The sequence below is a fragment of the Octopus sinensis genome, linkage group LG17 (assembly GCF_006345805.1).
Source record: "Octopus sinensis linkage group LG17, ASM634580v1, whole genome shotgun sequence".
In the NCBI taxonomy this organism is placed as follows: domain Eukaryota; kingdom Metazoa; phylum Mollusca; class Cephalopoda; order Octopoda; family Octopodidae; genus Octopus; species Octopus sinensis.
The window spans coordinates 49,113,492-49,140,991 of NC_043013.1; the positions used below are offsets into that span (position 1 = coordinate 49,113,492).

General features: G+C 37.0%; 1 protein-coding gene across 2 annotated transcripts in view; it reads left to right on the forward strand.

Moving 5' to 3' along the window:
• Positions 1-27,500, forward strand: part of LOC115220834 (dual 3',5'-cyclic-AMP and -GMP phosphodiesterase 11A-like) — a 290,583-nt gene that overhangs the window by 254,617 nt on the left and 8,466 nt on the right. For both annotated transcript variants that reach the window (XM_029791013.2, XM_036510552.1), the window contains 2 exons: positions 10,235-10,309; positions 14,515-14,598. In XM_029791013.2, coding sequence (XP_029646873.1) covers positions 10,235-10,309; positions 14,515-14,598 — 159 coding nt within the window. The remainder of the gene's footprint in view (positions 1-10,234; positions 10,310-14,514; positions 14,599-27,500) is intronic.

Here is a 27,500-nt window from a genome sequence, read left to right on the forward strand (position 1 = left end):
TGCTTTGTCTAGTAAATCAGGTTTAATGGACTGGTAGTAATTACTACTTTATACATGTTCCAGACTCCTTATGAATCATTTTACATCTGCTTTGTCATCCTGTTCATTAGGAATTCGCAAGTACATTTATGGAGTTACACTTTTTATATATTTATATTTATGAATTTTGTGTGTATGAATTTTTATATATTTATAAATTTTCGTGAATATGTATGTATTTATAAATTCTTAGAAAATTTTTATATATCATATAGATGAATGCATCTGTGTAGGCACTTTGTATACCATGGAGATTATGGATTGAATGAATATATACATCGGCCTTTGAAATTGTTTTATCCTCTCCTTAATTTAATATTTTTGAAGCTCCATCAGAGCGCTAATCGGTTTGAGCTGTATAAAGTGGATGCCTATATCATTTATTTCTTCATTATATATACATATATATATATATATATATATATATATATATATATATATATATATATATGTGTGTGGTGTGTGTGTGTGTGTGTGTGTGTGTGTGTGTGTGCACGTATATATATATATATATATATATATATATGTATATATAGGCGTATGTATATGTATATATATATATGTGTACGTATATATATATATATATATATATATATATATATATATATTATATATATATATATATATATATATATTATATATATATATATGTGTGTGTGTGTATGTATACATATAGGTATATGAATATATATATGTGTATATGTGTATATTTTTATTTTAAGCTAAGAGCTGTGGCCAATCTGGAGCACCACCGTTTTGCTACACTTTTATCATTGAGAACCTCCTCTAATATGTGCCATTTGGTGAATAATGTTGATGTTGCTGCCCTCATTTGCACCTTTTACCTGAAACGCGATGGCATTGTTGGGATTTTTGACACAATGCAGTGTTGATCCGTTCTGGCATTAGTGTAACTTTCAAGTCCAAAATTTGACACAATTCCTTCTATGATCTTCCAGATGTATATTACTGCATACCTCTCCTGCCATTGCTCCTAGAGGGTAGAGTCTTAGCTGTTTCAGCCTTTCCCAGTAGCTGAGCTGTTGTAACGAGACCATCTTCTTCGTGAAGCTTCGCTGGATTACTTCAAGGTCCGCTGTTAATTTTACGCTGTTGGTGACCATACCTGTGAGAGCAGTAATCCAGGCGGCTGAGGACGAATGTACTCCAGAGAGCCATCATGGTTTCCTTCTCTCTGGTTCTGGACGTTCTCATGATTCATCAAGCCAGTCCTCTGCACTTTATCGCCATCCTGGTAATGTGCATGTGCACTTGGAAAGATCTATCATCATTCATGTCGATAACCAGGTCCCTCACTGATTTAGGCTCTGAGATTGTAATCCCCTGTGGATCAATGTACCCTGTAAGTTTTATATTCAATTTATGCAATCTCTTCTTATACAGTTCCCTATTGCAAGTGTCTTAGGGGTAGAATGAAAATGCTTTTGAATTGCATGTATTCAAGTTTTATATTCAAGCGCAGGGCTTGGGATTTTTCAGCATTAAAATGCATATCATTGTTCCCAGCCCATCTGTAAATTGAAATCAACTCCTGCTGCATGTGTGCAACATCGCTGGGATTCTGAATTTTCTGCGAGACTTTCGTATTGTCTGTGTAGCTAGCAAGGGTGGCTATCCGAGCAGTTGAGGGCATATTTGAGAGGGCCACTATGAAAAGCTGTGGTCCCAAGACAGTCCCCTGTGGAACACCGCTCACTATTTGTGTTTTCTTTGAGGTGGCTTCATTGGCCACTGCTATCTGACGTCTGTCTTTCAGAAACTTATGTAACTACTCTCCAAGTTTTCCGATTATGCATATCAAACCATGATCCATTTTATAAAAAGCTTTTGCAAAGTCAAGCTACAATACGTCAACATTTAAGTTATTGAGTAACTATCTCAACACCCAGTGATAGTGCTGAAAGAGCTGGGTCAAGTAGCTCTTACCTGGTCGAAAGTTATGCTTGGTATCACTTAGAAAGTTGTTTTCTTCAAGGAATGCGATTAGTTTCCATTTGACTATCCGTTCGATGACTCTGCTGATGTCAGAGGTCAGTATGATAGGCCTATAGTTTTTGGCATCTGTTCTGCTTCCTCCTTTATGAATTCAACATATTTTCTCTCCTTCACTTTGCGTGGCAGCCTGCCATTTGCAAGAAGCTCTGGAAGATAATCTGTAGTGGGTTTGCCAGGGCTCGCTTACACGATTTGAGGAGGATTGCTGGGAAACCATCAGGGACAGCAGTTGAGGTTGCGTCCACCTCATCTATGACTCGTAATATATCTTCTTCGCTAATGTTAATGTAATCCATCGTAACTACCTCGCTGGTTGTAGGTGAGGCGGCAAAGAAATCCACTGCTTCGCTCACTTGTCTGTGTGTGCGAGGGTTCCAATTTGGTTGGTAAAGGCACTTCGTTTACTTGCCATAAGGCAACCTAGAAACAAATTGAGAAAGAGATTCTCAAACAAAACCGGCCTAAATGTCTCTCCTCACCGGACATCGACATAAAACGTTAACAATTCATGTCTGAAATGCAAGCCATATGCTACAAATGTTCCCAGAGAGAAAGGCCCCTGTACATAAGTACAAAATACCCAGGGAGAGGAAAATACTTACGAGAAGGCGTACAAAAATTTCAAATCGCCTAAACAAACAAATTGAAAGCAGTGAAAAGTCCCACCTGAAAATACAACAACTGGAGATTGAAAAAAATCTGCAACTCTCCCATTAAAAAGAAAGAGCAGACAAAGAAGCCTGGGCTGTAGACAATATAAAATCTAACCCCAAACCTTTCTACAAGTTTGCCAAAGAAACTGCTTCAGTGCACTGCAGGATAGGGCCACTCCTCGAAAAAGATGGTTCACTCACAGGAAACCCAATGAGGATAAGTGAAATTGAGAAATTTACGTTACTAAAGTTTGATTTAATAATGCATCGAATAGATTTGATAAAATTAGGCTTTAAATGTTTAGCAAAAGGAAAGATAATCCAAGAGATGTTATTGTTGTTTTTCTTATTGGTGTGGTGGCTTGTATTAGGAGGGTCACCCATTCGAATATATGGTATAGGTTTCTTTTTACTTCTAATATTATTATTATTTCTAACATTATTAAAATTGGTTATGGTAGTTATATGAGTTATTAAGAGGATGTGACGAAATAGAAGACTTGTTTGTAAAGTGGTTTTGTTTCATGTTATTTATGTTAATTTTTTCTCGTAATTATTGTCCGTACGATTAGGTGTATTATTAATAATATTATTGAGAGAAGTAAGTTGCATGCATGGGTGTTTTAATTTGTTATGTGGTGTGGATTTGGTAGTGTCCTTATTGTAATTCTTATCCACATCACTCTTGGCATGAGTAGAAAGATCATTGTTAATTTTGTTGTATTTAATTTGATATTTATATCCAGCTTTCCAAAGAGGATAAGTTAATTCTATTTTCAATGTTATAATGTATGTTATTAATAATATTACGAGGATGATTACTCTGTGCATGTAAAGCAGTCGATATTGGGTTTATGGTATGGTTGGTAAAATGATGTAGTAAGGTTTACGTCCATATAACTTAGCGGTTCGACAAAAGAGCCCGATAGAACAAGTGCCACGCTTTGAAAAAATAAATCCTGGAATCGATTTGTTCAACTAAAACCCTTCAAGGCGGTGCCTCATCATTATTGCAGTCAAATGACTGAAACAAGTAGAAGATAAAAGATAATGTGAAATAATTTATTTCTTTTACAAAAAGTTACATAGTCCAGAGTATATTAATAAGTAATTGTTTTTGTCATAGTTTAGGGGGCAGACCAATCCTTCGACAAAATACATAAATTGAAACGAAGATATCAAATTCTCGTACCACTTCAATATATAAAACTTACACAAACCGAACATCAAATCTTCAGAATTTTATGACCGACATTTTCATATAGGATACGAGAGCTTGCTATTGATTCCATAAATCTGTCTCAATAAGTTATACTTTTTCAAATGGAAATTAGTCTGGATTCAAATGGAAATTAACCTGAATATGCACTTTTGAATTCTTATTTGAAAGACTAAGATTTATAAAATTTATACAAATTAAGTTACCCAGATTCAATACGCACAAAGATACACGCATACAAAATATGCACACACACACACACACACACACACACACACACACATACACGTACATTCACTCACACATGCATATACCACGCTCATACATATACGCACGCGTACATATTCAATTTCTTATCGTGGAATATTTCCGATAACATTTTTATACATTTTTACACTGCATGTTAAAACTCTTTAACCAGAATTTTTTTCTTTCTTTCTGTGATGATATACTTAAGCATGATTCATACCTGTATGGGCTTGCTTCCTCCTAATATAGGCTCTTGTATCTTAAAGGGGGCAGAAACAACCTCTTTTCATTACCATACTTGTTTAACTAAATTCGCTGACGACGTGTTCTCCTGATATTTGAATAAATTCTTTTGTAAATAATGTCTCGATCTGAAACAGCTTTCTGTAGCTCCGGTATAAGTTTTGTACATAATATTATTATTAATGTGTACCTATCCCTATAAAAAAAACCTCCTTTAATCAGGCAATTACTATTTAAAAAGCAACATCAGGCAATTATCATTTAAAAAGCATTTGTTATCATCTACGTTAGTATTGTTGAGCATACTAACATTTATCTTTGCACAATTTTCTAGTTACAAGCATTTCTGTACATACTCTTTCCCCCTATTAATATTTTCCCCCTTGTTTTTTCTCATTGAACAACCTTCGATATATACTTTATCTACCCGAGTCATTTATTTATGTACCCTATATTTCTACCTACCTGTGTCTGTGTATTTGAACCTTGTTCTTTCTATCAATCTAATTTCCCTTGTTTTACACTTCTTTTCTAATTTACCTTGCGTTCGGCCTTGTCCTTTCTATCTTATTTACCACACTTTTGTTCTATTTGCTACAATTCCTCCCCTTAAGTTCGAGTTATAAAACGTTACATGACAATTATACAGACATTTATAAGCAAATGCATATCAGCCTCAACCCTTTGTGATGCCTCTTCTTTCCATCTCTCCTTTTTCTTTCTCCTCTCCTTTTCTCAAGCAGAATTATCAGGCGGTGACTGCCACAGCTTCTGATCTTAGTCAATTGGAAATGTTATCATGTATGTTTTGTCTTGGTGTTAAAGATGGGCTGTAGCAAATACTCTGCTTTGTACTACTTATTTACTTGTCAGCTGATTGGCCTTGACCAGTCTGTCCCTTAGTGGCTGACGATATACGTATATCTGATCGCTAGGCGTAGTGAGGGAGGATCATAGTCATTGTGTTGAGAGGGATTTGTGCAATTCACCCTTGAAAACATGGACGTTTCCTTCATAATTAAACAACCCTTATTCATGTATCTTTTGAACGGAATGGGCCATTCGACCTGAAAAAAGTTCTAACTGGGTCCCACCTGCAAGTTATTGTGCTATTTATCTTGGTTATGATGCATGTCTGATGTACCTTTATCGATCATGTTGGATATATTGGGCTTCCTATACTATTATTATTATTATTATTATTATTAGTAGTAGTAGTAGTAGTAGTATTAGTATTAGTAGTAGTAGTAGTAGTAGTAGTAGTAGTAGTAGTAGTAGTAGTAGTAGTAGTAGTAATGCAAGCCAACTAAGTAAAAATATTTGTAGACATTCGTAGATATATGCAATCATTTAAATACAACCATACAGAAATACAGATATTATATTTATAATATATATATATATATATATACTAAGCAATAAGGGTTTAGCAAGAGTTGCCTTACCACATACGAATTTAAATAGCAGTCAAAGGGTTATAGCTATTCTTCTACTAAAAAGGGAGATCTCAGTAAAAAACAGCATTTGGAAGGCAGACAAATGCTGTTTTTACTGAGATCTCCCTTTTTAGTAGAAGAAATAGCTATAACCCTTGACTGCTATTTTAAATTCGGTATGTGGTAAGGCACTCGTTGCTAAACCTTATTGCTTAGTATTACTTAAATTTTCCTCGAATGAGGCTTTTACATGCCGAAGACTATGGTGTAATTGATAATTTTTCCAAATTAATTAATTTCACCCTTCATTATTACGGATATAATTATATATATATATATATATATTACATATATATATATATATATATATATTATATATATATATATATATATTATATATATATATATATATATATATATATTATATATATATACATATATATATATATATATAATGGGCCCCAACTATGCGAACTGTTCGTTGGCTATGTTGAGGCCAAATATTCTCTAATTTCACTGGTCCCACTCCTGAACTATATATGGTCATTACATTGACGACATTATCGGTGCCACCTCACTCTCCCGTGAACATCTAGATTCCTTCCTCTCTTTCGTTCAATCTTTCCATCCAGCCCTCCACTTCACTTCCACTATCTCCAACACCTCTGTCTCCTTCCTCGACATTTCGGTTAGCATTCTTCACTCCACTCTTACCACTTACCACCTCCATTCACTACAAACACACAGACTCACACTCATACCTCAACTTCTCTTCCTCCCACCCAGAACACACCAAGCTTTCCATCCCCTATTCCCAATTCCTCCGTCTACGTAGGCTCTGTAGTGACGACCATGACTTTGAGACTCAGTCTCAACGTATGGCTCACCACTTCACCCTACGTGGATACCCCCTCACCACTATCCACACCGCCCTTGCCAGAGCACGGTCCGTGGACCGTGTATCTGCTCTCTCTCCCCGAACCCGCCCTGTAGTCTCCCGCCTCCCTTTTCTCCTCACTTACCACCCCACGACCCTACCTCTCCAACGCACCATTCTTCGAGCTTTCCGTCATCTCCAGTCCGACCCGTCCACTTCACACCTCTTCCCTAACCGACCCCTCCCCTCTTTCAAACGAGCCCACAACCTTCGAGACCTTTTGGTCCATAGCTCCTTCCCTGACCCTACCTCCCAACCCGGCTCGTTCCCCTGCTCCCGCCCACGTTGCCGCACTTGCCCTTACCTCTCCAACACCACCGCCTCACTAGCACCCATCATCGACCCTATCCCATCATCCACTCCTTCACCTGCACCTCCAGCAATATTATCTATTGCGTCTCTTGCTCTCTCTGCCATTCCTTGTACATCGGACAAACGGGACGCCGCTTGGCTGACCGGTTCGCGGAACACCTTCGTGACATCCACCTTGCGAACGACACACCGGTCTCTCGCCATTTCCGCTCCACCGGTCACTCCTTGCAACACCTATCTGTGTTCGGTTTGTCCTTACACAGAGGCCATCCGGATTCCCGTTTGCGCCGTGAACAGGAATTAATCTTCTCTCTTCGCTCTTATACGCCATTTGGTCTCAACTCTCCCCCCCCCCTCCCCCCTCCCCTCTCCCCCTCTCCCTCTTTCCGCCTTCCTCCTCCCCTCCTCCTCCCCTTCCTTCTCCCCCTCCCCTCTCCCCCCTCCTCACCTACCTTCTCCCCCGACCCCTACTTCTTCAGTCCTTCATCCTTTCACCCCTACTCCCCTTCCCTTCTTCCCTCTTCCCCTTCCCTCTGCTCCTCACTCCCCTTCTCTCTCCCCCTCTCCCCTCCCCCCTCATCTCCCTCTCCCCCTCTCCCCCTCTCCCCTCCCCCTCATATCCCCTCCCCCCTCATCTCCCTCTCCCCCTCTTCTCCTCTCTCCACACTACACCACACGACTTTACACATCACATCATATATGATGTGCCATACTAATACATACACCAACTAATACATACTAATACATACTAATACATACACCAACCCTATACATACACACGTCCAGACCTCTCATACGCACTAATACTCTCTCATACACACACACACACCCTTATGTTGGAGCTGGTCACTCAACCTATTATCTCCCCTAATTTCGCTCTCGCGTCTCATGTTGATCTTTGACTTCTGGCCGAAATCAGATCGCCATGTTGGTTCGTTAGTTACTGCACGCATTTTTTTTCTCTCCTTCTTTCTGTGTTTTTTTCTCTCTGTGTATCTTTCTGTTGAAGAGCGTAGGCTCGAAACGTTAAAGACTTGTTTTATTTATATTTCCTGAGCGCCATACTAATACAATTGTTTGTTTGTTTTCCCCTGCCTTCGTCTTTTGTCTATTTTCATAAAGCTTCCCGTTATATATATATATATATATATATATATATAATATATATATATATATATATATATGTAGGTCCCGGGTTGAGTTGGGGTAAACCACAATAAATAAGGTACTCGATACATAGCAGAGTAAAGTAATTTATTTTATAGAAGGGGCTTCTACAGGACTAGAACTGTTTCATTCAGATGAAATCTTCAGGAAGCTGGCTGTCAAAATAATTTCTGGTATTTATGCATTTAGGCAGGTTTAATGGAGTGGTGGTAGGGGACTTTTTTTGGGGTAGGTTGGTATTTAGGAGATAAACAGGGCACAAGCTATTGTTCTTAGGGGAACAAACTGCCTACCTCTTCTTGACCACCAAAAAGCAATTGTCTTCTAATTTACCTAAAATCCCATCCCATATATCTGTTTCTATTCATTTATTCTATTTATTCATTCATTTATTTATTTTCTCACTGATTCTTCTCATTTCAAAAACACACTGGCCTTTTGACCACTCCCCTAAGAACAATAGCTTGTGCCCTGTTTATCTCCTAAATACCAACCTACCCCAAAAAACGTCCCCCACCCTTACTCCATTAAATCTGCTTAAATGCATAAATACCAGAAATTATTTTGACAGCCAGCTTCCTGAAGATTTCATCTGAATGAAACAGTTCTAGTCCTGTAGAAGCTCCTTCTATAAAATAAAAAAAATATATATATGTATGTATGTATGTATGTATGTATGTATGTATGTATGTATGTATGTATGTATGTATGTATGTATGTATGTATGTATGCGTGTGTGTGTGTATTGAATTAAAGAATAATTCATGACCGTTTTTTTTTTTCAAAATTATTTTAAGCGAAAAAACTACAACAAATAAACAGAAAATATATTTTTCCGTTCTTGTTTACGACTTCCTCCCATCGTTCAGTAATTTTTTCGTTGCCTCGGTGATAGAAATATTCCGGTCTTGACTCAAAGAATTCGACCAACCAAGCCCTCAATTCTACATCATTATTGAACGATACACCGCACGAAACGGTCGAAAGTAATGAAAATCTGACGGCGCCTAGCCTGGAAAGTATGGAGCATAGAGGCAGAACTTCACATTCGAGTTCTTGAGTCGCAGCTTTGTTCATATTGGTGATGTGAACCTTAGCCATTGAGAGAAGGTGGTTTGCCAAAGTTTTTTTTTTAACCCAATCCATCTGCTCTGACAGTTCTCTGGTCCTTTGAATTCGATTTTCGTGAAAAAAGGTGATTCAATCGCTCCTCATCGAACCCAATTGGTTGATTGGTGTGTAATCTGTCTTCAAGATTAAAATTCCCTTCTTAGAGCACGAAAACCAACGGTGGGTGGTACGCTGAGGTATTGCTCTTTCGTTAGCCCACCGGGCAAAATATCTGGCGACATTCCGTTCGTCTTTAGGTTCAAATTCTGCCGACGTCGATTTTTGCCTTCTACTCTTTCGGTGTCGATAAAATGAGTAACTGCTGAACACTGGGATCGATATAATCAACTAGAACCCTCCCTCCCGCAAAAAATCTCTGGCCTTGTGCCAAAGTTTGAAATCAATCATTTGTTCGCCCATTTTAATCATCACACGATTTATCGTTATTACGATAACCTTTACTTTATTAGTTCATTTTTGACAAACAAACCGGTGTGTACTAAATACTTTCCGTAGGACTAAATGTATATCGACTTTTCATAATGATGTCATAAAAATTGTATGGCATAAAAAAAGAATTAAGTGAAATTTCTTTGATTTCTACATTATTTCTTTGACATCCATATTACATGATATTATTTTCATTTCCAGCCGTAATATTCATTCATGCCTTCTCCTCCCTTTTTATGCGACTTTGTCAGCGAAGGAAAGGTAACGCCGATTTGTTTCTTGTCGGCCTCTGTAAAGGAGAAAGTTCTGGCCCAGATGACCACGTTAGAATCAGCCAAGAACCAGATAATGCTCTAATTATTTAAAATCATAACGCGCAATGTTTTCTTTTCATTCTTCTTAGGTTGCAGATTTAGTGATGTCGGAATTTTTTGATCAAGGTGACAAAGAACGAAAAGAACTGAAGATTGAACCCATGGTAAGTAGCTTTCATATCTTAAACAAGTACAACAATCACATTTACATTTATATACATATAAATCAGTGATATCAGTGGTCTATTGATATCTTTGATTTAAACTGGTTATGATTCTTTGTACATTGATATTGAACTATTGAATAATATGTAGACTCAGTGAATAATGTATAAGATCTGTCTAATGTTCTTTTCAGTAAACTGACGCTTTTATCTTGCATCGAGAATGTTTGGCTCTTTGTTTCTCAAACTAGAGGTGGAAGATAAGTTTTTCTGACCGAATTTCAAGAAATTTACCTTTCGAAGATGAAGTATATAAATTATTTTCTCATATTGCTAAGTGTAAACATCGACCAAATTTTTGCTTTACGCAAGTCATTGACGTTGCTATATTTACGTATTCAGTTCATTATCTACACTCCATAACTTGCGTCAGATTGAGATTAAATACATTTTTCATACCTCAATAGCATCACCAACAATATATTTGAGTAAATTAATGAAATATAACGTTAGAGAACGTGAACTGCCTTCCTTCTAAATAGATATTCTATCATAGATATAATAATCAATCTGTGGCAACAAAATTTATTAGATCATAACGAATGAAATCAATAAAATATTTATGAAAGTTTAGAAAAATCAGAATATACGTAACTGAAACAATGTCATTGATTTTCTCAGTTGTCGCATCTCGCCGAACAATACAATTTTCAAAGGTTTTCAAGGTGTAATTACCCTCCTTTTATATTCAGACAGTGTATTTAGGACTTTATTATACCCTTTTAGTAAGAAATGATTTAATGGAAATCTATTTCTAAAAGGTCACAAACCGATACATTTGTTGCTTCGACTGAACAAATATTTTGGACTGCGATGACATTATTTTATCATCACGTATTTATGTGAGCTCTTCATATCTGCATTCTACAAAATCACCGAACTAGAAAAAAATGCAATACTTTCATTGTTTCAGTCTCATCTGTCACCAATTTAAGACGTTCGATCGTTTCTTGAAACACTATGATTTACAGTGTGAACTCTTAAACATTATTCATGCCTTTTCGATATCGTACGATCCATACTATTATTGAAAAGTGTATGCTTCTTATATATTCACGTGAGTGATATAATTTTCAAAAGAGACATTACCGTGTCTGATATAAAATAATGTATATATATATATATATATATATATATATATATATACAGGGAGAGGGAGAGAGAGAGAAGAATACAAAAAATGGGACACGAACGCAAAACATCCAGACAGTTAGATGATACAAAAAAGGGACAAAAATAAACAAGGACGGGTCATTCGGAGTTTTCTTTCCTCAGTTGCGTTCCAGATTATCTTTCCAATTTCGGCTGGTTATACTCGAAATTGCTCCAATCTGGCCAGGAAAAACGAAGCTAAGAGCATTAGATTCCCTGGAAGAAAGCAGCGAATGTGTACAAAAACAAGGGCGAAAAAAAGGAGAAATGATAAACAAATACAGATGCAAAATCACCTCTCCACGTGCTGAAAATAGATGCCACATGGCGTTTAATTTAATATCTTTCTTTTATTCGGCGACTACCTGTTTTTTAGGGGTTTTAAGGTTGTTTAGAGCCATTCAGCGTCTATTTTCAACGCGTGGAGAGGCGTTTTTGCTAATCCCTTGTTATAATTATGTATACAATTATTAAAAGAATATTTAGAAAATTTACCTATAAGGTTTTTATTTTCGTGCTCACCTACTGATAAAATCAAGAATGATTTTATCCCTTATTATATAATTAACATATATATATATATATATATATATATATATATATATATATATATATATACATATATGTATATATACGTATATATATGTATATATATGTATATATATATATATATAGTTAAATTTACAGAAAACAAAAACCAAGACAAGTGCAGTATGAGAACAGGTGTATTAGTCTGACGTTCGGGAAAGTGACAAAGTCTTTTACGTTTCGAGCCTACGCTCTTCAACAAAGGAATATGAGGAAATAAACAGAGAGAGAATAAAACAAATTTGTAGATTTAGCGACTCATGACGACTGGTTGGTAAAAACAGTTTAACAGGAGAGCTAGGAAAAAGGAGGGATAATAAACTACTGGTGATCCCCAAACGAAGGTGTGTATGCGTGTGTGTATGTGGAAGTGTGTGTGTGTGGATAGGAGCTACTGACTTTGACGTGTAGATGTGTTGTGTGTGTGTGTGTGTGTGTGTGTGTGGAGAAGGTGGTGTGTGTGATGTGGGTGTTGGGAAGTGGTGAGTGCTGGTGAGTGTGGAGTGGTGTGGAGACGTGAGGATGAGGTGCAGGGTGCGGATGTGGGTGAGGTGAAGATGTGGAGATGTAGGGGTGGAAGTGCGGGGTGGAGGTCGGGATAGGGGTGGGTTAGGGTTAGGTAGTGAGTGGGATGTGGAGCGTGGGGGTGCATGTAGGGGTATCAATGAAGAGAGAAGGTTGGTAGGAGTGAAGAGAGTAAGTAGGTTTCAGAGCAAGAGAGGAGTGGTGGGTAGGAGTGAAGAGAGGAAGTAGGAGTCAGAGCAAGAGAGGAGAGGAGTGGTGGGTAGGAAGGAAGAGAGTAAGTAGGTGTCAGAGCAAGAAGAGAGAGGAGTGGCGAGTAGGAGTACAGAGAGGAAGTTGGTGTCAGATGAAGAGAGAAGAGGAGGGGAAATATATGAAGAGGGAGATTTGTGCCCAATGTGGAGCAAAGGAGCGAAGAGAGAAGATTTATTCCTGTTCACGGCAAAGGCGGGAGTCTGGATGTCCTTGTGCAAAGACAATCCGAACACAGACAGGCGTTGTAATGAATGACCGGTATAGCGGAAACGGCGCGAGACCGGGGTGTCATTGTCATAGCTGAAAGACCCGCTCCTGATTGGTATACCAAGTTAAAAAATAGAAATTTTGACTTCAAAGACGCACCTCGTTCTGGCCGTCCAATTGAGTTCGATGAAGAGCGATGAAAACCACTTTTGCACGAAAATTCTCGTCAAACGAAAAGGGAACTGGCCGAGAAAATGGAAAGCTCCCAACAACAAAAATCAACGATCCACAATCTCCGCTGGTTTGCCTCCTCGTCACCGCTCAACTCATGGACACAAGCAACGATTTCTTTACCGAATCGTTACTGGCGACGAAAAATGGTACCTATACATCAATATGAAGGAATGGCTTAGCCCTGGTAAACAAGTGACACCGCTCGTGAAAGAAGATCTTCATCCGCGTAAAACGATGTTGTATGTATGGTGGGACTGGGAAGGGATTATCTATTACGAATTGCTTGAATGGAACCAAACGGTCAACGCGGAACTCTATGTTCAACAGATGAACGACTCAACACGGCTATTCAAGAGAAAAGACCTAATTGGCAGCATGGAGTTCTTCTGCTGCACGACAACGCCCGCCATCATATCGCCAATATGACCAAGGAAGCCATTCAAACGCATGGCTGCCACACCCGTCGTACTCTCCTGATTTGGCACCAACAAATTTCCACCTCCTTCGACTTCTTTCAAATGCTATGCGCGGAGTTTCGTTCAATTCTGGTGCAGAATTGAGAGCTTGGTTGGATCAATTTTTCGAGTCAAAATAGGGTGATTTCTACCAATGAGGTATTGAAAATCTTGTTGAACGTTGGGAAGATGTAAACAGCAAGGGTGAATATATTATTGATTAATTAGTTGTTATTTTTAATTAAATCTTTTTAAAAAATTTAAATTTCAGAAAACGGCGGGCACTTAGTTGCCAACCTAATAGATTGTAATAACTTCTAATAAAATTTTTATTTTTACTAAAAGCTAATATTTTCTAAATCTAAATATTCTATTTGAAATTTTATCCTTAGCTGCAATATTTCAATTAAAAATGTTCTTGTTCTGTGGCTGTGATAAGCTGTCCTGAACTTTTCCAAGTGTAATAACTTGTCTTGTAATTTCCCAGGTTTATAATCTTAAAAATATTATTTCTCTTTTACATTATTTACATTTGACAGATATTTGTCCTCATCTTTTTGTTGTTAACACAACGTTTCATCTGATATACCCTCCAGCCTTCATCAGGTGTCTTGGCGAAATTTCGAGAGAGACAAAGGAGGATTAGCTAGGATAAATTCAACACTATTACCTCATATCCACTCTTCAATACATCATTTTAAATTATAAAATGTGTCTTTTATTTTATTCCAGGCACACATGGACCGCGGGAATGAGGAAGAACTTCCTAAATTACAATTAGGTTGGATTGATTCAATATGCCTACCTCTTTATCAGGTTATAATTTTATAATTATTACCATTCATTGTTGTATTCTATTTATTTTATCCCATGTATAAAGATGAAATATTTTCATTGAAGTGAATGCGTGACATTTCTTATTGAGATGAACCTATAAATTTCGAACTTGCTTAATTCTCAGAAATTCTGAAAAGTTTCCTACTTTCATTTTCTTTGACTTGATAAAGTTCGTAGAATGTCACAGATACGAAAAGTCGTTTAGTTTGATTCGGTATGATTTCGTTTTATACAAGGACAATTTGTTGGATATATTCGTGTATTCTCTTTTTTCTTTTTCACACCAAAGGCGTGAAATGTGGATATCAAAAACACTCCTCACGTTACGAAAGCCGCCATTCCTTACAATTTTTTCGTAACGCAAAATTCCATAACGTGACATTAATATTCCCATTTCCTCACTGATGTCCCATGTTATAAAGCGAGATGCGTTCCAAAGAATATTTTCGTAAACAATAGCCACAAAGCAACATGACCACTTTTATGCAAGAAAATAAATTTCTAAACACACACACAGCTACGTGTACATAAAAACATTTGAAGTGAAATATTTCAGGAAGTAAATAAAGCTAGCAATATCATAATGGGCATGGAAGCACTCCGTCGGTTACGACGATGAGGGTTCCGGTTGATCCGAATCAACGGAACAGCCTGCTCGTGAAATTAACGTGTAAGTGGCTGAGCACTCCACAGACACGTGCACCCTTAACGTAGTTCTCGGGGATATTCAGCGTAACACAGAGAGTGACAAGGCCGGCCCTTTGAAATACAGGTACAACAGAAACAGGAAGTAAGAGTGAGATAAAGTTGTGGTGAAAGAGTACAGCAGGGATCACCACCATCCCCTGCTGGAGCCTCGTGGAGGTTTTTTAGGTGTTTTCGCTCAATAAACACTCACAACGCCCGGTCTGGGAATCGAAACCGCGATCCTATGACCACGAGTCCGCTGCCATAACCACTGGGCCATTGCGTCTCCACAATATCATAATAGAGACCGTTCCTACTATAAAAGCACCAGCATGGCCACAGTTCGTGAGCTGAAACTAGATAGAATAAAAAAATCTATTGTGTGAGAGGTGGTGGAATGAAAGTTACTGGGATGATGGGGGGGGGGACATTATCTTCTATTATATAGTTCATTACCATCAACAAGGAATGAAGAACTTGTCCAAAGTTATTCGATGTTTGCGGTGCATCATCTCCTTGTAAATTCCTCATGTAATTTTTAACGTTACGTTCACGATTAGGACGATTATAAGCAAGCAAACATGTATAGAACTTCTATGAGTGCCAGCCTTTTGCAAATATTCTTTACAGTTAATTTAAGTGGTTTTAGAATTTCTATATTCTCGTCTTGCTTTTGTTCTGACCGCATCCTCTCGTAGTTCGATAAACTTTCTCTGTGAGGCATTAACCCAACCACATCACTCGTGATTTCCATGACCTCTTCAAACTACGTCATTTCCAAGTGCCACAATATTTTTCCGAATTTAATATAGAGTTCCCAGCAACTAGAAAACTCGTAAATATACAGATATAGTCTGGTCATATAATGTTCTCACGCTAAGCCTATTAGACAAACTGCACCTATATATCTGTATAGAGTGTTGTCTAATTTCTGAGGCAAATACAAAGTGTATATAAAACTTTATAGAATGGTTAATGTACAAACCTATGTCAATGAATAATACATCAAATATGGTGGAATGCGAGAATGACATGTCTTTGTGAGTTTCACATTTTTCCATAACTTCGTGATTTTTTTTATATAGGGCTACTCTCCGTTTTTTAGAACGTAATTAGTGAATCCTTATGGAAAGGAATGGTTTTACTGGATATATTTTGTGATGAAGTTCACCAATCTTAGAAAAAAGTAGAAATGTTATATAGTTTTATGAGCTACATTAGAGTTTTGATAATTATTTACAAGTTTTACAAAACACAAGAACTGGAGGAAAGACTTGTTTCTGGGTAAAAGAGAATTGATTAAAAAGAATTAATCCATCAGAAAATAACTAAAAGAAGATTGACGAGCAAAGGAACAATAAAAAGTGGGGAGGGCAGAGAGAAGGAAAAGAAAAAAGGAAGGTAGTAATGAAAGGAAGGAATAAAAGAAAAAAGAAAGAAAGGAAAAAAGGAAGAAGAAAGAAAGAAAGAAGGAAGAAGAAAGAAAGGAAGGAAGAAAGAAAGAAAGAAAAAAGAAAGAAAGAAAGAAAGAAAGAAAAAAGAAAGAAGGAAGAAAGAAAGAAGAAAGAAGGAAGAAGAAAGAAAGAAAGGAAAAAGAAAGAAAGAAAAAAGAAAGAAAAAAGAGTAAAAGAAGAAGGAAAGAAGGAAAGAAGAAAGAAAGAAAGAAAGAAAGAAAGAAAGGAAGAAGTAAGGAAGAAAGAAAGAAATGAAGGAGTGCACCGAGGTCAGGCAACGAGAAGTGACGGGAAGAAATGGAGTGAGGGTGGCTGGCCACCTTTCGAAAGTCGCTCAGGCTAAAAGTGGAGGAAACTCCTCCTCCCCGTGCAAACAAGGCATAAAATTTCGAACCCAGCCTTCAAACACTGTCAGGGTAGGAATGGGATCTCAACATACCTCATTTCTTTTAACAAACAAGGACCTGCTTATGATGCAACCTGAGATCATCCCCTTTCAAAAGCCACAAGCATCAAGTCAGTGTTGTCTGTTCTATCCCACGCCATTCCCGACACACACGTATGCATGCTTGCATATTTATATGTATGTGTGTGTTTGTGTGTGTGTGTGTGTGTGTGTGTGTGTGTGTCTTGGTATATATGAGTCACTACTTATATGCATAAATAAGTAGTGATGCATATATACACAAAAATGCATACAGAAAAAACCTGCACAAATATTAGTGTAGTTTGAATGAAGCATAATGAAATAGAATTAAAATTGTTTTGAAAACCAGCCCAGTGCAGGGGAAATGTATGGGTTAAAACTAAAATAAAGAAATTAAAACAATTGTTCGTATTTTTGCCATATAATTTGATCTTTCGAGACTAAGAGGCGGTGCTCCAGCATGGCCACAGTCAAATGACTGAAACAAGTAAAAGAAAGTAAAAGAAAAGAAAGTAAGATTCTTTCATATACACACACACACACACACACACATATATAAAGGTATATGGTGATATGCTGGTATATTTTAAACATATATGTTTCGTTATTACCTACAAGGGGCCAAACATAGAGGGGGCAAACAAGGACAGACAAACGAATTAAGTCGATTACATCGACCCCAGTGCGCAACTGGTACTTAATTTATCGACCCCCGAAAGGATGAAAGGCAAAGTCAACCTCGGCTGAATTTGAACTCAGAACGTAACGGCAGGCGAAATACGGCTACGCATTTCGCCCGGCGTGCTAACGGTTCTGCCAGCTCGCCGCCTTCAGAAGGACGAAATACCTATTTCTTTACTACCCACAAGGGGCTAAACATAGAGAGGACAAACAAGGACAGACAAACGAATTAAGTTGATTACATCGACCCCAGTGCGCAACTGGTACTTAATTTATCGACCTCCGAGAGGATGAAAGGCAAAGTCGACCTCGGCGGAATTTGAACTCAGAACGTAAGGAGAGACGAAATACGGCTACGCATTTCGCCCGGCGTGCTAACGGTTCTGTCAGCTCGACGCCTTTTAAGCGCGAGGAGACATGGCATCCTCCATTTTCTTTTGTTAAATGTTTTATCCCCGAAAGTTTGAAATAAATGTTGAGACTATAAACTGCCATCTTGCCATCCTTCTGTTTTTACTACTTTATTTCAAGCTTGTATTATGTTGGCTTTTGAAAGAAATTTTAACACACACACACACGCACATATACACACACAACAACTATGAGTGAAATCTGTGTTGATGTAAGAAATTGGCACGCACTTTTAAAATAGAAATGGGCGGCGTTATTTTTCCTCTTCAAATATTTAACCTATTTTCTGTGTATTCATCCTCAAATAAATCTTATTGAAGCCGGACATTCTATTAACATAGATTTGCTAACATCTTATTCAATGAGGATATATATATAGAAGCTCAGTTTCCTATTTCAGATCTTCGTCAAACTTAAAATCATTCCCTAAAAACTATTTTCTCGAGTGTCTGTATCGTCAAGTGTATTTACCAGTGACACCTAAAGTGTTCTACGCAAGGAAAGATCTTTCTTACTTTATTTTCCTTTCTTTCTCTTTTGTCATAGCAATAAATTGCTGTGTGAAATAGAGCAAGAAAACCAGTGTAACAAAATAACTTCACGTTTTATTAGGTCATGCACCAATCAATATTAGTTACTGTAATTCCTAAAAATAGGTTTGAGTTTTTACAGTCTGTTTTCCATAAATAATAATCCTTTCTACACAATTGGGAGAAGGGTATAATCGATTACATCGACCCCAGGGATCTTTCCTTTTGAACGGCAGTTTTCAACACAATTTCTAGTTAACTAAACACTTTTAAACTTCGTATACTGGGAGAATGTGTCAAAATAAAACATTTTTTTCTCTTGGCTTTCTTGAGAAAATTGTAATTTGTAAGTTTAACGTAGTCTAATTTTTCGAATTTTAACCAATCAATGGTCTCTATTGAGCTAAAATCATTTGCTGCGTCTAAAACGTACAAATTACAATTTTCTCAAGAAAGCCAAGAGAAAAAAAATATTTTATTTTGACACATTCTACCAGTATACGAAGTTTAAAAGTGTTCAGTTAACTAGAAATTTTGTTGAAAACTGCCGTTCAAAAGGAAAAGATTCGACCCCAGTACTCAACTGGTACTTAATTTAACGACCCTGAAAGGATGAAAGGCAAAGTCGACTTCGGAGGAATTTGAACATAGGACGTATATAAAAAGATGTCGTTAATTAATATAAAGTGTATTATAAGGTGTAAAACATTCAATTCTGATCATGTAAATTATGTAGAAAAAATAATGGAAATGAAGGTTATTCGCTATTGTTGATACAACTGTTGGTTTTTGAAGACAATTTAAAACATCACCTGTTCGTTGGATTTCATTACCAGTCACTAATCTATCGCCAGTACTCAAAACAGGTCGGAAGATAACTTCCCTACTTGTTCTCACCTGTCTCCGAGGCATTGAAATGTGCCATGTACTGTGATTTATCACCTCTAAATCAGCATACATATTTCTTAAGTAGCTTAACTTTTAAACTTTAAAAATACACACACATGATGTGTTGGTTATAATTGTAAATCGTGATGATGTGTGTGAGTGTATATATATTTTTATCTTTTATCTTTTAATTATTTAAGTCATTAGACTGCAGCGACGTTGGGGCATCGCCTTGAAGAATTTCAGTCGAACGAATCGACTCCAATACTACATTTTTTTAAAGCCTGGTACTTATTCTAAGGGTTCTTTTCCAAACCGCTAAGTAACAGTGGCGTAAATACACCATCGCCGATTGTCGAGCGGTGGTAATTTCGATGTGTGCGTAATATTGATGTGTGTGTGGGTTTTTGTGTGTGTGTATGCGTGTGTGTGTGTGCGCGTGCGTATGTGCACGCATGCATATTTGTGTATGTGTGTGCGCGCGTGTGTACGACAGGTGTCTTTCAGTATCTGTCTACCAAATCCACTCAAAGCCTTATCTCTGGCTGACAGTGAATGAACACAGGAGTAGTTAATCTTCCAAGCTCTGGCAAAATAAATTCCTTGCAACACAGAGGAGTTTATTTACTGTCTGTAAGAGAGATGGTCACTTACAGCTAGCCATCCACTACTGCCCCGACTATAAGCTATGCGGCCAACGGAAACACCCTTTCGGGGCAAGTGCTGGTGGTATTACAGTCTTCGGAAATTGGAAAAAGTGGGCTGAAAAGTGGCGTCACAGTCCGTTTGGCAATCAAAATGGTAAGATCTACATGAACTCATATTTCTAAACAGTTCATTTGTGATGTTGGGCCTTTGTGCTTGAAATATATAAAGGCAACTCAACCTTTCATTTTCGAGTTGTACTAAGCTCTCATTTATTCTTTGTTTTCTTACTGTGAATATATGTAATGAAACACATGTCATAGTGAATAAATAATACCAAAATATTTTTTTACAATACATACATGCATACGTACATATACATACATACATATATATATATATATATATATATATATATATATATATATATATATATATATATACATTAATCAAAATAAAAACATGATGCCAAGGATTCAGCGGTACATATGTTTCGGGCCTTTATTAGACGGATTTATAACAATGCATAATGTGTGTCTATGGCCTTCTTCAGCCGCGTACAATTACTACTTCAAGGACATGTATTACATTATAAGTTTTACGTTGGGGATACAAATCTTCACAGTCGCGTACGACAGGGTGGGGCACCAGCACAAAAATGAAGCGTCCATCTATATATATGAGACCCCTCCTTCGGTCATGTCTGACCTTGGGATTGCACCTAGAAAGTTACCCTTCGAGGCACAAGTCCGGGCAAGGTTGTTTATAGAAGACCAGCTGTCGCCCATGCATACCGGCCTCCCCTATTCACGCCACCAGTGTTATACAAGGGAAAGGCAGAGGGGCCGATATAGCTTGGCACCTGTGACGTGGCAACTCATTTCCACAGCTGAGTGAAATTAAGTGTCTTGCTCAAGAACACAACACGCAGCCCGGTCCGGGATTCGAAACCACAACCTCAAGATCGTAAGTTCGACGCTCTAACCACTGATAATAAAATAATACGTGTGAAAAATTGAATATTAATTTGATTAATATCAATTTAAAACCAGTGGTCTAGTATATCGAAAAATCTAAAGATTCAGAAAAGTTATATTACATACATATAAGAGGGATGACTACTAAGTGGATATCTATTATGCTAGGAGTCGACCCCCTATGGTGTTACCACTAAGAAAGGAATGTTCTCAAGAAAATGTAGCGAACGCCAAAACGTAAGCGAGCAAGACAAATGAAGTTTCGCAGAGTAGGTGCTATTTTATACATTTCCGGACATTTCTTAATCCAGCTATGTGGTAGACTATCAAAAAGCGTTTTTACAGTCTATCCAGGCTATCGACAAGTTTTTCTATGTTTGTGACAATCTTCCAAGATCATCTTATTGATGAGTTGCCGATTTTTAGAACCATAAGACCCACGTTTACATCGTTTTGCTCATTAGGGAACATGCCACTTTCTATTAAAAAACTATAGGTATATTCAGTCAAGACAGATGTTAGTACTTTATACATTGTTGTTAAGCAGGTTGTGGGCCTATAAACTTTTGGTTCATTTGTTTCTTCATTTTTTGCAAGTAGGAATGTTACACCATTACCTAACCAAGAGGGAATCATACTAGGTTGTTGCAAAACATTGATGTAAAGTTTTGTTAGCAGTTCCTGGCTCTCTGAGAAGGCATGTAAAGTTTTGTTAGCAGTTCCTGGCTCTCTGAGAAGGCATTCAACCAGAAGTTAGAAATTTTATCCTTTCCTGGAGACTTCCACTTGCTTGACTTCTTGAGAGCAGATCTTACATCTTCTACCTTGATACCCTCCCACTTTTGATCTTCTAAGGAATCTAAGTCTGTAGATATTTAAACAATCCAAGGAGCCTTTTCATTGTGTGTTTTTTCTTCTGCCCAAATTTTATTCCGAAATTCCTGCACTACTTTTCATGGGACAGACTTTACTGCAACTGGTATTTTCCCTATCTTTCTGTAAAAAGTTTTTGGATTATTTTTTAACATGTTGTTGTCCTTGAAGAATCTAACCCGCTTTTCATACCTTGCTAAACAGGCAGCTTTAGCACATACTTTTTGCTTGATGGTATCTATGATGGTATCGATGTCAGATATGGTTTTCATATTATAATTTTTCTTTTAATTTTCGGATTTTTGTTGGTTTGATAGTCTTGGCAAACTTAAGATTTTTTAAACTTTCTATGTCAGACCTAAGTAGCTGAATTTGGTGTTGAATACACTCTTTCCAACTAGACTTTTTGTGGGAATATTATTGTTTTCTAATCTATTCACCTCATAGAATCATTGAGATTTTCACGGATGCATAGTACAGGTGGTTGAGATCTGTAATATCAACATCAGTAGTTGAAATTATATCCTTAAGTGCAAGGCGGATTTTACCAATAATTTTCAGGTTTTGGTTAGAATTGCGAAATTTTGGGAGAGTATCGCGTTCATCCATACTGGTTTCTTTAATTTTCAGCCATTCAATCATGATTTGATCTTTTAGCTCATGTAGTTCTGTTGGGTCAATTTGTGTGTGACTTTCTTCATCTATTTGATTTTCATCTCCCTTAGTGTTTATGGTTGGTTCATAGATTATTTCGCTTTGCTTATCAGTTACATTAACTCTTTCAATCCTTATTGCATTTTCATCAGCCCTGGGCTGGTCTATAATTATTTCCTCTGTATTATCTTCTTTAGCTGCAACTTCGTTCCTTTTATCCCTTACTGATTGTTTAATTTGGTCAATTTCTAATGCAGTTAGTAAATTCTTTTGCGTAATATTTCTTCTGACGTTGGCAAGTTTGTTACGGTCTATGTAGGGTCTTACTTCAAGGTGTTTCTGTCTCCATTTTAAGTAGGTTTGTACAGTATTAGATTTATTTGTGGGGAAATATATGGCATAATAGAAGGCCATAAGAACTTCATTATCTCCTCTAGTCCATTTTTCATTCTTTTTCTTTTGGTTATTTGATGACGAACATGGATGGCCATTTGTTGAAATATTCCGGTTGTGGGGTACTCCCAGCTCATGTGTTTTGGGAAGACTTGAACCAGTAACTGATTGTTCTTACCGAATTTGGTTCAACACTCGATTACGCGATCCTTTGTGTTCCCGCTGACGACCGATTCGGTTTGTATTTTGCTTTGTAATCAGTGAGGCATGACGACCTTGGACGTTGACATTAGGGGACAGATCTGTCTGTTTAGGATTAATTTTTTTGAGACAACACAGCCTCCGAGTTCTCTGCGTGTAAACATTGCTGGTAACGTACCTACATAAGGCTAACAGATCTGTATTCATCTGTATTTTTTTGCTGATAGATTCATCTCCGGGCATAGTTTTTTGCGGTGTTTTTTAAACTTATGAATTGTTCACTCTGTCTGTGTTAGTTCGAAAAATAAAAAAATAATTTGTTTTGTGTCTTGTTTTTGCTTCGTTTGAGACACGTGTTTTCATATGCGGTATGTGTGTCCTGTAAATTTCACGTAGTTATGTAAACATTGGGTTGTATGTTTGGTCCGATGGGTATTGAAATATATGTACGATTGTTTAGACATTCGAGTGTATGCGTAATTATTCAAATTATGTACTTACTGGGTTTTTCTTCGTTTATATTTTATAAATCAACTTCCGGTGTTGATTTCGCCTGTGTGTTTCGCACGTTTCCCTGAGACATCATGCATAGGAGAAACTGTGCTTAGTATGGCAGTAAAATTTCGTTTTCGTGATTATTTCCGTTAAAAGAATTCTTCCTTCAAGTCTTCCACAGGTTCCTTTATCCCATTCCACCGATCTTATTAGATTAAATTTGTCTTTGAATGGAGAGCCCGGTGTAATTCAGCCCGGAGCTCTTTCTTCTTCTTCTTTTCTTCTTCTTCTCTTCTTCTTCTTCTTCTTCTTCTTCTTCTTCTTCTTCTTCTTCTTCTTCTTCTTCTCATCATCATCATCATTATTATTATTATTATTATTATTATTATTATTATTATTATTATTATTATTGTTATTATTATTGCCATCATTATTATTATTATTAAGGCGGTGAGCTGGCAGAAACGTGAGCTGGCAGAAACGTGAGCAAGCCGGACGAAATGCTTAGCGGTATTTCGTCTGCCGCTACGTTCTAAGTTCAAATTCCGCCGAGGTCGACTTTGCCTTTCATCCTTTCGGGGTCGATTAAATAAGTACCAGTTACGCACTGGGGTCGATATAATCGACTTAATCCGTTTGTCTGTCCTTGTTTGACCTCTCTGTGTTTAGCCCCTTGTGGGTAGTAAAGAAATAGGTATTTCGTCTGTCTTTACGTTCTGAGTTCAATTTCCGCCGAGGCTGACTCTACCTTTCATCCTTTTGGGGTCGATAAATTAATTACCATTGAATCACTAGGGTCGATGTGATCGACTGCCCCCACCCCACCAATTTCAGTCCTTGTGCCTTTAGTAGAAAAGATTATTATTATTATTATTATTATTATTATTATTATTATTATTATTATTATTATTATTATTATTATTATTATTATTATTATTATTGTTATTATTATTGCCATCATTATTATTATTATTAAGGCGGTGAGCTGGCAGAAACGTGAGCAAGCCGGACGAAATGCTTAGCGGTATTTTGTCTGCCACTACGTTCTAAGTTCAAATTCCGCCGAGGTCGACTTTGCCTTTCATCCTTTCGGGGTCGATTAAATAAGTACCAGTTACGCACTGGGGTCGATATAATCGACTTAATCCGTTTGTCTGTCCTTGTTTGACCTCTCTGTGTTTAGCCCCTTGTGGGTAGTAAAGAAATAGGTATTTCGTCTGTCTTTACGTTCTGAGTTCAATTTCCGCCGAGGCTGACTCTACCTTTCATCCTTTTGGGGTCGATAAATTAATTACCATTGAATCACTAGGGTCGATGTGATCGACTGCCCCCACCCCACCAATTTCAGTCCTTGTGCCTTTAGTAGAAAAGATTATTATTATTATTATTATTATTATTATTATTATTATTATTATTATTATTATTATTATTATTATTATTATTATTATTATTATTGTTATTATTATTGCCATCATTATTATTATTATTAAGGCGGTGAGCTGGCAGAAACGTGAGCAAGCCGGACGAAATGCTTAGCGGTATTTTGTCTGCCACTACGTTCTAAGTTCAAATTCCGCCGAGGTCGACTTTGCCTTTCATCCTTTCGGGGTCGATTAAATAAGTACCAGTTACGCACTGGGGTCGATATAATCGACTTAATCCGTTTGTCTGTCCTTGTTTGACCTCTCTGTGTTTAGCCCCTTGTGGGTAGTAAAGAAATAGGTATTTCGTCTGTCTTTACGTTCTGAGTTCAAATTCCGCCGAGGCTGACTCTACCTTTCATCCTTTTGGGGTCGATAAATTAATTACCATTGAATCACTAGGGTCGATGTGATCGACTGCCCCCACCCCACCAATTTCAGTCCTTGTGCCTTTAGTAGAAAAGATTATTATTATTATTATTATTATTATTATTATTATTATTATCCTCCTCCTCATCATCATCATCATTATCATTAAGTCGGCGAGCTGGCAGACTCGTTATCGACATCATAATTATTATTGATGTTCTTGCTGTTATATTATTGCTGTTATTATCGTTATTTTTTAAATTTTTGCTGTCGTTGTTATTGTTTTTACTACCACTCTTATTGTTGGTATTTTATCATTTGATATTCATAGTCCAACAAATATTACTATACTCCTTTGACCGGTGACTGTTGGTTCAATTCTTCACATTGCCTTCGTATCTTATATTTTCATAGTTCCTTCTTCCAATTGGTTTTTTTTTTATATATCTTCCATCTTCTACTCTAACTTAACCCCCATCATCTTTTTCTTATTCCACTTCTATTTCTCTTCCTTTATCACCCTTTCTTCTTCTCTTCTTCTTCTTCTTCTTCTTCTTCTTCTTCTTCTTCTTCTTCTTCTTCTTTCTCCTCCTCCTCCCCCTCCTCCTCCTTTTTCTACTAGCTGTTCTTCATCTCCTAACTGTACTTTTATGTGCTTTTGGCTTTGACATTGTATCCGACCTGTACATTTTTGTATAAATTTGTTTTCATTCACTTTCTTTATTCATACTTTTTTGCTTCCTCTAAATACATGCAAAGCACAACACTTGGCAGACATATAATGTTAAGAGTGCAACACTGATGCAGGTCTGGAGATGTAGAATTCTTGTCTGCATTTTTTTTGGGGCCTTAAATATCCAGTGACGTCATAAATTTTAGTAGATAAATATACTCGTTTTCTACGTTAGGTATTTTTGTGTAGATTTCAAATTACCAAAAAATATGGAATTAGTATGGTATTTTTCTATTTTAATTTTATAAACTAAATTACTTATTCAATGACGTCGCTCTTGGTTGGATGAAGTTAAATTTGGTTTAAAGTTAAATTTGGTTTGCCGTTTCTTTTTGTTAGCGTTTTTAATAGCTAAAATTTTTTCAGATATTCAGTGAGAATTTCACCAATTTGGATTACCTTCAAAATGTTGATAAATATTCGTACATATTATTATTAATTTTAATAATATTGTGTGTGTGTATGTGCGTGCGTGCGTGTGTGTGTGCGTGTGTGTGTATGCGTGTGTATTTGTGTGTGTGTGTGTGTATTTGTGTGTGTGTGCGTGTGTGTGTGTGTTAATGCTATTGAAACAGTTTTTAGATTTTTAAGGTGTGATCTAAAATAAAATTATGATTTCCTTCGTACATATTATTGGTTGCTGTTTATACTCTGAATTTCTTAAATTGCTGCTTAAGGATTTGGGGATTTACCTATCATACATAAGAAATTACTCGGGATTTGTGGTCTACAAACATTCACTGGTATCTACTTGTTGGAAACTTTATCCATATTCCTTTATACTGAGTGTGTACTTGATATCTGCCAGGATTTTTTGATCCCATTTTTTTTCTTCTTCTTCTTCTTCTTCTTGTTCTTCTTCTTCTTCTTCTTCTTCTTCTTCTTCTCTTCTTCTTCTTCTTCTTCTTTCTTCTTCTTCTTCTTCTTTTCTCTCTCTCTCTCTCTCTCTCTCTCTCTCTGCATATATATATATATATATATATATATATATATATATACAACTAAAAATAAGGGTGTCTGAGAGACACCACCATGCCGAAAT